The 14,194-nt window shown below is 39.7% G+C and overlaps 1 protein-coding gene across 5 annotated transcripts in view; it reads right to left on the bottom strand.

The window, feature by feature from the left end:
- Positions 1-14,194, bottom strand: part of ppargc1b (peroxisome proliferator-activated receptor gamma, coactivator 1 beta) — a 100,263-nt gene that overhangs the window by 42,708 nt on the left and 43,361 nt on the right. For 2 of the 5 annotated variants that reach the window (XM_086023324.1, XM_086023325.1), the window contains one exon: positions 804-1,008. The exons of the other annotated variants lie outside the window; for them this stretch is intronic. In XM_086023324.1, coding sequence (XP_085879450.1) covers positions 804-857 — 54 coding nt within the window. In that variant the 5' untranslated portion in view covers positions 858-1,008. The remainder of the gene's footprint in view (positions 1-803; positions 1,009-14,194) is intronic. 5 annotated transcript variants of the gene reach the window in all.

Raw genomic sequence — 14,194 nt, 5'->3', positions numbered from 1 at the left:
TGAGGGAACTGAGCAATTTCAAGGCTTTGGAGGTAGTATCACGGTCGGCATCAGTGTAAAAGGGAATGCTGTCGTTTCGGGACAGAGGTGTGATTTAACAAACGACACAAACTTCTTGCCAGCAAGAGAAATGACCTGATAAAACAATTAAACGAGAATAAGCTTTAAAGGAAATGGAAACTGGCCGACTGGTAAGTCTGCACGCAGCCGCCGGCAGGCCGGTAATAAGAAAGACAAGCTGACATTTTACGCACACACATATACAAGGAGCGTTGGTGTGTGATTGGACATGATTGACTCCAGCGTAATCCTCATTGGCTTGCATCGTGAGTGAGTGTTGTTCTATATTTAGCTCATGCACGGGTCTCATGACTTGCTCTTGGCAGGCTGCCGCAGACTTGAGAAGCGTCTGCCACACACAGATGACCTCTCACACACACACGCGCACGCTCACACATGCACACTGATGTCAATGTGCATGTACGTGTGTGTGCCAATGGGAATCGTCATGTTTCAAATTTCAAATGAAGAGTCTAAGGTTGCGTTTACATGACACTGACCTAATAAAGACTGGAAAGTGTGTTTTTCTTTACTCGCCTCCAGTACATGTTAATGTCTTGTAGAAGTACAACATCACTGTCCTGTTAAAACCACATGTCCAATTTTGTCATTTTTTTTTATACATTTTCACATCGATGGGATGCCTGCAAAGCGGAAACCCCATTCACCTAAAAAAAAATAAAAAATGAAAAAAATGGACATAGGTGTCTTTCACAGGACAGCGACGATATGCAAAACCTCACCTCCAGCAGATGCTGTAGTAAACATATATCAAAGTCAAGGCCCGCGGGCCACATCCGGCCCGCTAGAAGGTTTTCTACGGCCCCTGGGATGATACTGCTTTATTATTAGATCCGGCCCGCAGCAAGCCGGTGTGGGTAGCAGAAGTGATCGGGTCCTTCGCGCCTGCCGATGACGTTGAGCTTTAAAATATATTGTAGCGTCTTCCTAGAACACAGATGTAGTTCAATTATCACATTTTTATTAGTACAACCGGCTACTGTGGGCCGCATTCCGACGCCAATACAGTACGACAACCGTTCAGTTAAAAAAGAGCAACGGCTCTCCTCTTCGTCCTCCGCTACTCTCGCTCGCACGCCCTCCCATCGAGCACGATGCATTCATTAACCTCGGAAACAAAACAACTTGGCAAGACACAAATTCGACAAGAACACAGATAACCCAATTCGTTACACTATTACTGTAATATATTTCTTTGTATCTGTGTTTGTATATGTACATAAATGTCAATGTCTTGTATTAGTATATACTGTATGTACGATATTACTACTACAAGACAAAGTTATAGACTAGAGGTGAGGCCTTTACATTCTACTATCTACAGAAGGTGAGGTCTTTACATTCTGTACATACTACGACAAGACATGACTATCTATACTGAAGATGAGTCCTTTACTTTACACACAAACTACAAAAATAATTCAACTAGAGGTGAGACCTTAAAATAATAGTATCAACTACAAGTGAGGCATCTATACACTACAAGTCATTGCATTCCCAAAACAGTTGGGTTAAAAATTTTGGGGTCAAAAATGGATCGATCCACTGCCTGGGTCAATTTGACCCAACCTTTGGGTTGCTTTTGCAGAAAACCCCCCAAAATGGGTAGTTTTGTACAAAACAACTCAAATCATGGGTACTTTAATACAAAGTAACACAACAAATGTTGGTCCATTTTTGACTAAAAATTGTGTTATTTTTAACCCAACTGTTTTTGTGGTATCTACTGCATGTGAGGCCTTAATGAGACGTACTCAAGGTGAGGCTTTTACTGTACATAGTACAAGATGTGTGTGCGTCTGTTGTTTTTATTTGAGAATTTTTCTTTATCTGGTGGCGTGTCTGCTCATGTGGCGACTGCTCGTGACGTGAAGATTGTACTCGAGGGATGGACTTGGACCATGTGGGTCAGCCGGAAATACAGACAGGAAGTTAGTGACAGATAGACGATGCCCACCTCTGGTCTTTATATACTGTGCAGTGTGCATACTATGACAAAGTGAGCATCTACTGAAGGTGAGTCCTTTACATACAAGTCAGACTCAACTATAGGTGAGGCCTTAAAATATTACTATGTATTAGAAGTGAGGCCTTTAAATCCACAGGTCAGCATTGACTAGAGGTGAAGCCTTTACGTATATACTGTACAAGTACAATACATTAGCATCTACTGGAGGTGAGGCAATTACATGTATACGACTACAAAACCTTCGCATTTACCAGAGGCTAGGCCTTTACATATAGCAGATGCTTCCTACAAGAATTTGAGTTCTACTAGCGCTAAGGCTGCCACATACATTCTACTGCAAGACATTAGCATCCACGTTAGCATAGTAGAGGTGAAACACTTACATACATATCACTAGTACTGCCGCATTAATGCACACAAAGTGTCCTTGGTAGGTCAAACACTCCCAATCAGTTTCGGCGAGGGAACAAGCTCATTAGGAGGCAACCGACGGGAACAAGCTCCATCATCCAAGTGCACGCTACGGCACCACGCTTCTCATTTTCTGTCAGGTCTTCCTGTCACATGCCGCGGGTGGCGCGTGACTCTTATTGTCCCGCCTCGCGTGGACATCAAATGAAATGACACAATTTAGGATGGCCTTGTGCAAAAGGACTCCAAAAATGTCTTTGTTTTGTAGTCCATCCGTCATAATCGTTCTTTTGCTACATGCAACGCTGCTGACTAATCTTGCTGCTGTACACATTCATTTCTGTATTAGGAGTATGACATTATTAGGGACTTTTGATACCACTTCTTTTCAAACTGATATTAGTACGAGTATTCAACTCTTGAGTAATCACCAATAATACCAAGTACCGATACCATGAGTATTTTTGACACATACAATTTTGACTAAAGCCTAGTACAGCTCATTTAAAAGAATATATCACTAGCGTCGGGTCAAAACCTCATAAGTCACATTTTGGTGAATTTCATATTTTTTCAAAAATCTATACTATCGGTCATAGGTTTGTTATTTTACACATTATTGACAAATTTAAAGAGTCCAAAATGGCTTGCTCTCTTTCACGATGCAATGCTAACTGAACAAACTTGCCATTTTGGGGGTCTCCTGGAAAGTGATCATTTTGGAGGAACAAGGCTTTGGACCGACACCAGCAATATAGAATATAAAGAATATTTCCCAGTAAAGAATTTTTCCTTAAAATTGCATGAAATGAATGGCAATATTCTATTATCCTTTTTTCATTTGTTCATAAAATACATATGTATTTTGTATAGAGCACAGAGTAAAATGTATTCAAATCAATAAAAAATAAAAATAAGATAAAAATAAAAAATTAAACACACCCAATCTAAATATGTTGTACAACTTCTTTTCAAGGAATAGTAATACTGAAGTGCAAAGAATTAAACTGAATACAATGGGTCAAGTAACTTCCTACCTTCCTACCTTCAACTAGGGGTGGGCGATATGACGATATTAGATCGTTAAGCGTTTTGAGGTGTTCACGATCTCATAAAGCCGAAAGATCGTTTGATCGTCTACATGGCACATTCTAAACAGTTTAGCTCTATGGCGGTGCAAAGCCGCTGACGCGTATACGCGACCAACCAATCACAGCACGCAAAGTGCACCGTACGTGACACTCCCCGCCTCCCTGTTTGTTTGTATAGCGGGCAGCAATAGCAAAAAGTCACCACTAAGCAGAGTTGGTCCTGAAAAGAAACTCCACATCCACAGTGTCGATTTGGTTTGGCTTTTCCTCGTCTGAGAAAGCGCAAACCAGTTATTTGCAAAGTTTGCAGAGGCTCGGTTCAGACGTCAACGCCAACAGCCAAAGCAAACGGAGATCAGACACATGGTAGCCAGAGGCAGCCGCTAGCTGCAAGCTAACGCAACCGACGGGAACAGAGTTGTGTAACAAGAGCACTTCATATGAAAAAACAAGCAAGCAGTGTAAAGAAGTAACTGAGGCAGTGACTTATTACCTTGCTGAAGACATGATTCCCATTAAAACAGAGGAAAACGAGGGGTTCAAAAGACTCTTCAAAGTACTAGACGTGCGCTACGAGCTGTGTTTTTATGTTTACATTACGTTACCTTTTATGTTTACATTCACTGCACATTTTGATAAAAATCGTCTCTATTCAAATTCTCGTGAATTGCTTGAGCACCCCCAAAAATGGGCTGGTTACGCCCATCGTTATGGCTATTACTCATGAGGCAGATTGTCGTATATACGTGAGTGCATGTGTGTATGTAGCGCCTGCATGCTCGTGTGTGTGCTGATGAGAGAGGCGCAGAGAGATGTCTAGTGATTGTATGACAACAAGAAAAAGTGTTGGGAGGTTAGTTACTGCAGGCTGGAAATTGTGTGTGGGTTTGCGATGTTGACACTGAAGTGGTCAATCTCGGGATCTTGGCTACTTGAAAAGTAGATTTTGGGTTAAAAAAGGTTGAGCACCCGTGATCTAGACTAGTGATTTATGTAACCAGGGCAACCAGTGGTACCATTAGCGGGGGATCGGGCCGCCCCGTGAAAGTGAAAATACACGTAGGGTCTATAATCAATACCCATTGACAAACATTGGGGTAGAAAAAAAATGTAAATGTTTTTAAGGACAAAAAACAAACACAAAAACATTCAATACTCCCCCATTAGGGAACAATAAAGGCTAACTATAGTACTCGAACCCCTGATGAATCAATCAGAGCTGTGTTCCAATATTTTAGTACGAACAAATCTTAAGAGTCGTGTTTGTTGACGAAAGTAAGTCACTACCGTAAATGCCTCAGTGTGACTCCGAGTCACATATTAACTGAGTGGAGCGGAGACCTCAACCAAGGGCACATCATCTTGTTATGTATATGCGTTTGATAACTCATCCATTATTGACTGAGAAATTAAAGCAAAGGACGGGAATATCCTTTGCATCCATACATACACAGTAGTGTATATACAGTACTAGGGCCGTGCACAAATCGGTGGTGACCCGAATTGAGATGTAAATTGGCCGTTAAAAGCAAATGCAAATGAGTATGAATCATAGCATATTGTCACGTGTACTAGTGTACTAGGAATGTTTGAATGGCAACACGTGTGATGTATGTATGTACAGTATGTATATGGGGGATGCATAGTGTCGTGTGAAGCACACTCTTCAAGAACGAAACCCGGAAACGTTTGTGCGTGTCTTGAAATATTAAGCCGGCTGATGAGCATCAAATTCAACTGCTTAGCAATCAGCCAATGAAGCCCATGTAGGCATTGTATCAACCACGCCTTTGTTGTTACTTCACTATTGGCCTCTGATACTGTCGTTGCACGAAGGGAATTTGCAAACTTGGACGCTGGACCGGAGGTGGTTAGCTTAACGTGAGCTAGCTGGCACAACAGAATTCGATGGATTCAAAACTTTACCAAAAGCAAAAGGCAAAAAACAACACCCTGGGTTTTGCCGATAGCCAGTACAGGCAAAAGATGCAGGAGGTTTCAGTTATATATTTAGTTATTTTAAACTAAAAAGGAAAATCTCTCCATAGGTTGACGCAGCTGCATTAGCACGTCGGTGTGCAATGTTTGTTTGTGGTGTAGATAAAGTGTTATATACGGACACTTGAGTTACAATTTATCATTATAAAAATTGGATTTTTTACTTTTTTTGGACAATGATGTGTTTTTCAACAAAAGTACAATTAGTAACCCATTGATTCGAGATTCGCTGGTTAAAGGATAAACCAAATGAACATGGATTTTCCTTGCCAGTCCTAGCTTTAGTATAGTTCAGTTATCATAATGCTAACCACACATCACAAGTGCCAGTAAATTGTGTTTGTCTCGTTTCCACTGTGATACGGTGAGCTGCCCTGCGGCACACAAAACACGTATCACACACACTCTCTCTCACACACACACACACACACGCACACACACCGATGCACTGTTTGTGCAGTCAAGGTCGTCGAGTAGGATTTCTAGGAAATGTACAGATAAGTAACACGACACGTGGAGGACAAGACTGATTTAACAAGAATTGACATTTTGCATCAGCCCCTTGTCGCCAGTCCCAACAAACCAACCAATTGATGTGCTACACAATAAGTGATAAAGTAAAACACTGCAGTGCTCCTGATTGTAGTGGACGCAAAGTCCGGTACGAAGACCTCCTCCGGCATTAAATTGTATATCGGCATAGATAGACAACACCCTCCAGTACAATTTACGATATGTATGAATTTTGTGATGAACAAAGTTCAAACATCTTTTTTTCTGGATGCTGGTAAATGTAATCGATGTGGAACGGAGGGATGAAGTCGATAAGGGAGATAACACCAAAAGCGTAACAGAGATGGGACGGTGACCGCCTGCATGAAAAGGTATTCCACAGCGGCGGGATGACGGGGTGCAACATTTAATCCGCCGTTTTGCTGTTCTATATAAACAACATGGAACGGACTGTATCCGGGCAGATTAAGCATTTATATCACAGTGACTAATCTAAATGGCCTGGACACACACGTGCACACTATTTCTTCCTCCATTCCTTCTCCATCCTTCCTCCTTTCCTCCTCTGGCTGTCTTGGAGGTGAGGCTCCACCCTCCTCTCCTTCCCTATCATCATTTCATCCGCGTGTGTCTGTGCGTGCGTGTGTGCAACTAGCTGTGTGGTCACGACTCTTAAAACAAGCAGGGAGGAGGGAGGAAAAAGGAACGAAGGTGTCTATCAATGTTGCCATTTTATCAACAAGCACACATGCATCGAAAGTCTCGTGCACTTGTGGAGAAAAGCCCAAAACATTTGAATTGGAGATGTTAATTCATCTGCCATTGGCTGGCAACCAATTCAGGGTGCACCCTGCCTGCTGCCCGAAGACAACCGGGAGAGGCTCCGGCATGCCTGCGACCCTCGTGAGGAGAAGTTTTTTTTTGCCTCGAGTACCCGCTTATTTACGTGTACTGTACACTGCCAAGAAGGAGAAAAGTTAACCACAGCAACAATTGTTCATGCTACACATGAGAGTAACACGCCGTCGATGCCAACGTCAAAATAAACCTTGTCTTAACAATTAATGCATCAATGCCGAGCTATGGAGTTGTTCCCGGCCGAATGTCATGGCATAACGGCTGACTTGACTCTGTTTGGGGGCATTTGCCCTCACAAACTGTTGCTCTCGTCTTCAACAACACAACAGTGTCCTGATATAACATCGAGTCACTAATTAAGGGCGCTAAAGATGACTTACTTACGCTGACACTGTATTGTACGGCGTATCTTGCTAGCGTTTAGCGGGAGCTCCAGCACTAGCAAAGGGTAGCGGCGCTAGCAAGTATAAGCAAATGCTAGCAGCGCTCAAGTGCCCCATACAGGCTGGCAAAAGCCGTCAGATTACTTTTCAAAGGCAGTAGACATAAACGACTCCGCACACTTTGATGCTGACAGCTTGTTACAGTTGCCGTTCCAATCAGTCACTTTTTAACAAGCCAGGTTTACTCAAGTGTATTGTTTTATCAGGCAAAATCGAAACTGTTGTTCTGACATCACTTCCGTCTAATTGACCAAAATCTATCTCCATGTAGAGAGATTTGTCTAAAAGCTTCCTAATTTTTCTAGAAAGGAAAATAGTGTGCTGCTATGCACAGTTTAAATTTAAGTATAAAATATTATATAGTATAAAAAGTATATAGTATAAAAGTATAAAATACAACTATATAATAATATAGTTGAATATCTAAAAATGAAAATCAGTTGGTCATTCATTATTAAATGTAATTTATTAATTAAAATTTTAAACATTTAATAATGTTTTTTTTTGTCTTGTACTTGTCTTTTGTGGGGGGTTTTTGACAACGTGTTTTTTGTCATTGTACTTATAACCAATTTTTTTAGGGGAATGCCAATTATTCAATAGCTGCAGCCCTTATATAATAATAATAATAATAATAATAATAATAATAATAATAATAATAATAATAATAATAAATTATTATTATTTATCATTTAAATATTATTTTAAGGTAATTTTAAAAAGCCAAGATTAACTATGAATGTCTTCTCCAAATGCATCTTATGTGTAGAAAATCTAATTGTTCAAAATGTGAGAAGTCGCTACGACTGCATCAACACCACCAGGGACGTGCCAAAGTCCCATTTTGATGAATTCTTGGGATACTTGTGCGTACTAAACTTATACTTCTAGTCAAAGCACAAGACCAAGTGATACTCTTTATTTATTTTCCCCTTGCTGTGCATCTAAATATGGCAATTCCTTTTGGAAGCCTTCATCGTGGTCCTCCAGAGGCACACACTCCCCCTAGCATCTCACGAGACCATCGCCAGACTTCTAAACATCAGAGAGACCAACAACCCCCCCAACAACCATCTCGATACACACGCGCACACAAGACCGATGACGAGGTGTGGGAAAAATTCATCTAATCCTTCACCGCTAGTGTGCATGTGTGATATTTGGGGGTGTCACTATCAATAAACAGCCACCTCACCCCCATTGCGGTGGGAAAAGATGGTGCCAGAAAAGCAGTGAGGGGGTAGGTTTGTTTTGAAACTCAATCACAGCCAGGACTGGTGGAGCTCTTCTGGAGATGACCGGGGTGCCAAAATGTGTGTTGTTAAAAATGTGTGTGCATGTATGTGTATGTGTTGGGGTGACGGGCTGGAGGTCAAAAGGACGTGGCGTGAAACAGCTGTCACACACTCACAACAGCGACGGTCTTTTCCCATACATATCACGAGTGAATGGAGGCCTCGGGGGGCATACCGACTGTCAAAGTCACTGGATCACAACATGCCCACAAGCGTCACACACTCCACCGACAAAATTAATTCATCCATGTAAAAAAGAAAAAAAAATGGCAGAAACAACTAAAATAACAACGCTAAATGTGAAATAATCACTAAAAAACTCAAAGTATGACATGATGAATATACGCGGCCAGTACTGCTTTCGACAGGGCCACTTGGCTCATGGTGGCTCGAGGCTTGATGTCCACTCCTGAAATATTATTTAAAAAACGCTAAATGACCACATTTAAGTCACAATAATATCTTAAGTCATGATCTTACAAGAACTAAGTTATATTACAGGAATAAAGCTAAAACGTATAGAATAAAATCACAACATCATGAGAATAAAGCCACAATATTGAAAAAAGTCAGTTTTATAAATAAATCCTTATTTAAGGTGAATAAAATTAATATTAAAAGAATACAAATCTGTTTTTTTTTGGTAATAAAATCATATTACCAAATCAAAGTCACAATATTATGAGGATAGGTGCAACAATTAATATATTAGATCATATTACTCAACATCAATCAATTATCAAATTAATCCATATTTATTTTGTGATAATCGTTGAGATAGACCTTTTAAATTTAAAATTGTCCAAATCATCAGAATTTCAGATTCTCAACAGTAAATATTGTCAAATTTCTGCAATCCTCCATGAAAGCAGACTGTTACCTTTGTGTTGAATCAAAATGAAACATTTGCTTTTACTTTGGAATAAAGTGATCAACATTTTTGCCTATTTATTGACATGTTACGAACATCAACAAAATAATTGATTATTAAAATAATCATTAGTTGCACCTCCAATTAAAAGAAAATTAATTATTTAAGGTAAATCAAATCCCAATATCAGCAGAATGAAGTTGCAATATTAGTAAAAAAAAGTCATTATCTTTGTTGTTGCATTATTAGGAAGAAAAAAAAAATCGTACAAGACAATTGTACTATACCAAGGAAAAAGTCACTTTAAAACAACCAAAATGTTGAAATAATCCGAATGTTTGTGTGCCGTTTCCACAACACTTTTTGGTGTGTGTTTTGTTTCTTCGTAACACATTGCCAACTAGTGGCCTGCATCCACATTGCATGATTTTTCACATATCCTCGACGTGTGACGACTAGTGCGTTCCTGAAAAATTACTAGACGACAGATGATGCAGATTGACAGCTCGCTCAATCAATGCCTTAATGAGGCGTTGCTACTTTACACAACAACACATGCCACCATCCGCAGTTTCTGCACAACCACCTCACCATTTGGCTCAGTGGAGACGTAATACAGCAAAAACAAGCACAGCTGTCACATCCACATGTCTCCACACATGCACACACTGCGGTGATTACAGCTGCAGTTGCACAGATACTGCATACTTAAAGACATCACACAATACATGGTTCGCCTCGCTATGCCAATGGAATTACAATCTACATAATACATACATAATACTCCTACAGTGTTAGCCTGCATTAGTGCTTAAGTGCGCCGCTTCGGGTCCAATTAAGATCATTCTCAGCCCGCAGGGTGAAGCGGAAATATTAATGATTCAAATGTCGTTTATCCTGAAGAAGCGATCAGATGAGAACTGGAATGATACTCCAAAAAAAATCCAAATTGGATCAATACCTACATGTTGGAATTTGTCATCAAGATTCATACATTATTCACTGGAAATGGGGTCGAATGCACTCTTTCGCAATCTTTTTTGGCCTGGATCTGCAACATTATCCAGGATCAGCACAAACCTAATGGCTTCTTCTTTGGACCATGCCCTGAAACTTCACAAAGTTTTGTGAAAGTCAATTAAGTCATTTTTGTGTGCTCCGGCTAACAAATATCAAAGAAAACAACATCAGCGGAGCTGGCTAAGTAAGCATCAATATCTGCTCTCTGACAAAATTTGGATCAACACCAAAATGTAATAGCTTCTCCCTTGGACCAAACCTGCGTGAGGTTTTGTGAAAAATCAATCTAATAGTTTTTTGGTTATCCCGCTAAAAATAATGAAGGAAAAACATTCCATATCTCCGTTTAACGCTACAGTACCTGCTCACAAAAACAATCTTGTCAATGAAGCTCCCAAATAAAGTCACTAAGTCAACAGCAACAGTTACAATAGCTGCTCACAACAGTGCCAAAATTTAATGGTTTATTCTTTGGATTGTGGAGCCACAATGTTTTGTGAAAACTGATTCAGTTGTTCTTGGGTGATTCTGCTAACAAACACTGGGAACGTTTAAGTTGCCGTCAATTATTACAATACCTACTCAAAATTACAATTTGGATCAGCGCCAAAATGTTATGGGTTATTCTTTGGATGGTGTTCAACTCTTCACAAAGTTTCCTGAAAACCAATGGCAGCATTATTGTGTGATCAGGGAGACAATTGATGAAAACAAGTTATAGCAGAGGTAGCAAAGACCATATCCCGACCCCTCCGCAATTTTTTGTGAAAATCAATTAAGCCGTAATTGTGTGATCCGGCTAACGTGCATTGACGAAAAAGTTTTAAGAAGCCAAATGTCAATAAATGCAATGCCTGCTCCAAAACAAAAAAAACATTTTGAACCAGCAGTGAATAAGTTCTAATATTTCATACCTGTAAATCAGGTAAAATAATTAATTGCATTTTATGATATGCGTGTGTGGGGCTGAATCAAAGTGTGGCTCTAACTTTCTTTAAAATAAATGCAACTCTTGCGATAAGATTGTATGGTGCATACAAACATGAGCCAAGACCTTGGGGTGGATGTGTGACGTACAATTAAATAATTTGTTAGCTCCGGTGTTAACCAGCTCCGACCCTCTCGGAGTAGCACTTCACAGGCAAGTAAAAAATGTGAAGAAGTGGTTTTTGCCTGGCGTTTTGTAAAGAACTGATTTAATAACATGGCGACTGTCGATACATTACGGTCATATTCTTTGGCGTGATCAACCAAACGCATCCCTTTGTCATACTTTTCTATTATCTATTATTATCTATTATCTATCTATTTTCCTGTTGAGGCGTTTCGCAACTTGAAAATTTCGTATGAAGAGACATTCGTAAGTATATATACAGGCAATATATACTGTATATATAGTATATCAATATCGACTAATATGAAATACTTATATCATGATACTTTTCACTTTTCAACCATACCACCAGCCCTATGTATATGACATCTTGTGTGTTACACAGTGATATGTTATAGTCATTATGTTTGATCTTTTTTTTTTTTACAATTAATTTAAACATTGTGAATTGCAATAGGTTTAATATATTTTCTAATTGATACATTAAGTTATTAAAAAAACATTTTCATGAATCTAGTATTTGTTTTGGTCAAATGTTTGTCTTATCTTGCATTCTAAAACCTTCATCATACACGGACACGGCCACGCACCCACACACACGGGCACGCCGTCAGAACTACATAAATACGGCACACTTTTTTCACCAGCAGAGTTTGATTTTGTTCAATTGTTTTCGTGATCAAATGTGTTGTTTGGATCCAAATGCAATAAGAATGCTATCATTTCTTATCAAAAACCAATTGCCTTCACAGATCCTTTTTCTTGTGTGAGGGTGTATGTGTGTGTTTTGGAGCATTGTGTGAGTCAGCAATGTTCCCTGCTGCCTAAGAGGAAGCACACACACATGCAGGCAGACTTAGTATCGAAGAGGAATTGGGCATACGTGAATATTAGACAACAAAAAAATACATAATGCGTGTGTGGGCATGTGTGTATACAACTAATACGCAGACAGACGAGTGAGCCGTCTGCTGCGAAGTCAGCAAATTTTTGTTTCCCGCCATATTGTTGCCTTCCATCACAGTGAAACGTTTTGGTTCTATGTGACCAATCTGTGGTTTCATGTACAGCTAAGTGGTTTTATAAAGCTGCCCAGTGCAAACGTACAAGAATATGGGTTAGCTTTGTTTGCAGAGCAAATCATCCAGTCACATGTCGCTAACTGCTAGTGTTTAGCCTAGGTTTGTCAAAAAGTCTAGTTAGCTATAGGGTTGCCAACCGTCCCTTGAAAAACGGAATCGTCCCGTACTTAGGAACGTAAGCAAGCGTCCCGTATTGAGTTGTAAAGGGACGCACTTTGTCCCTTAATATCGTCAGAGTAGAAAATGATCTGTAAAATGTTGATGGAATTAATGAACAACAGTTCCCTTTCTATGACAATTTACGGTAACGGTCCTAGGCCCTCCCCTGCTCTCTGACCAATGAGCTGACAACGCATTCATACACGAGTATGACGATACAGAATCCGCCTATGTTATTGGTCGAGGTAATATCGCTTGCCAAAGTAGATAGTGGAAGTCAACAAAGCAGCATGACAAATTTGTTGTCCACCAGGCAACGCCAGAGATAGATTTGGTATGTAAAGAATTATTTGTTTTAACCCTCCTTAGATAAAGATTAATATGGTAATGTGCAATGAATGTCAGAATTGTATGAACAAACAACATATAATAATTTTGGGGTGTAATAAACAAGTACAAATGATTGACAAGTACGTTAAATAGATTAATAATACATAAAAGTAATAAATTGACGAATAATAGATAAAGAATACACACACAGCCTTAAATATATTACAACTTCAAACAGATATGCATAAGTTTTATTGTACAGGCAGTCGATATACTACACTTTAACTATAAATATAGTAACAAAATGTAAAAAAAAAAATGTTTATAGTGTTAAAGGTAAAAAAACAGGGCCATTCCTCATCCAAATAAATGTGCACGTCTACTCATTCCCACTTCAGTCCCTGTAAATATCCTGACTGGTGTTTAATGCCTTGCCCGTCCTAACCGTGATCAGCAAGGAAGCAGTGTGCGCTCGTCCCAGCATAAATCTATGTAGCTCTGCTCACGTCCACATTTCCTCATTCTCATATGAATCAGCCACGGAGAGGTTAATCCTTTTGATATGTTGAAGTGGTCATAGGTAGGGAAGTCCACATGAATTTTGGTGCCAATTGATCAACGTTTTAGGACGTTATAAGCAATGAAAGTCCACTGATTTCCAATGGAGAATGTGTAATCTGTCCCTCCAGTGACTCCGACCGAACAAGGATAGAACGGTAGGGGGCGCGGCCGTTCTCCTCATTAACAAGAGGGGGTTATTCATGTCGTCACTTATTTCCTAATTTCTCCAAAATGAATAGATTACATAGAAAATGACAACTCTTTCCATTTTCCTGATCAAAAAATATATAAAATGAACTTGTTGGTGAAAACATGGCCATCCCGACCCAAGTTTCGCTTTAAGCTTGTCAAACCGTATGTTAGCTTTGACTTGTAACACAGGTCATCATTTACTGGCT

The sequence above is a fragment of the Filicampus tigris genome, chromosome 2 (assembly GCF_054856515.1).
Source record: "Filicampus tigris isolate MCC_2025a chromosome 2, RoL_Ftig_1.0, whole genome shotgun sequence".
Lineage (NCBI taxonomy): Eukaryota > Metazoa > Chordata > Actinopteri > Syngnathiformes > Syngnathidae > Filicampus > Filicampus tigris.
The sequence above is the reverse complement of the archived record's forward strand: the minus strand, read 5'-3'. Positions and strand labels throughout refer to the sequence as shown.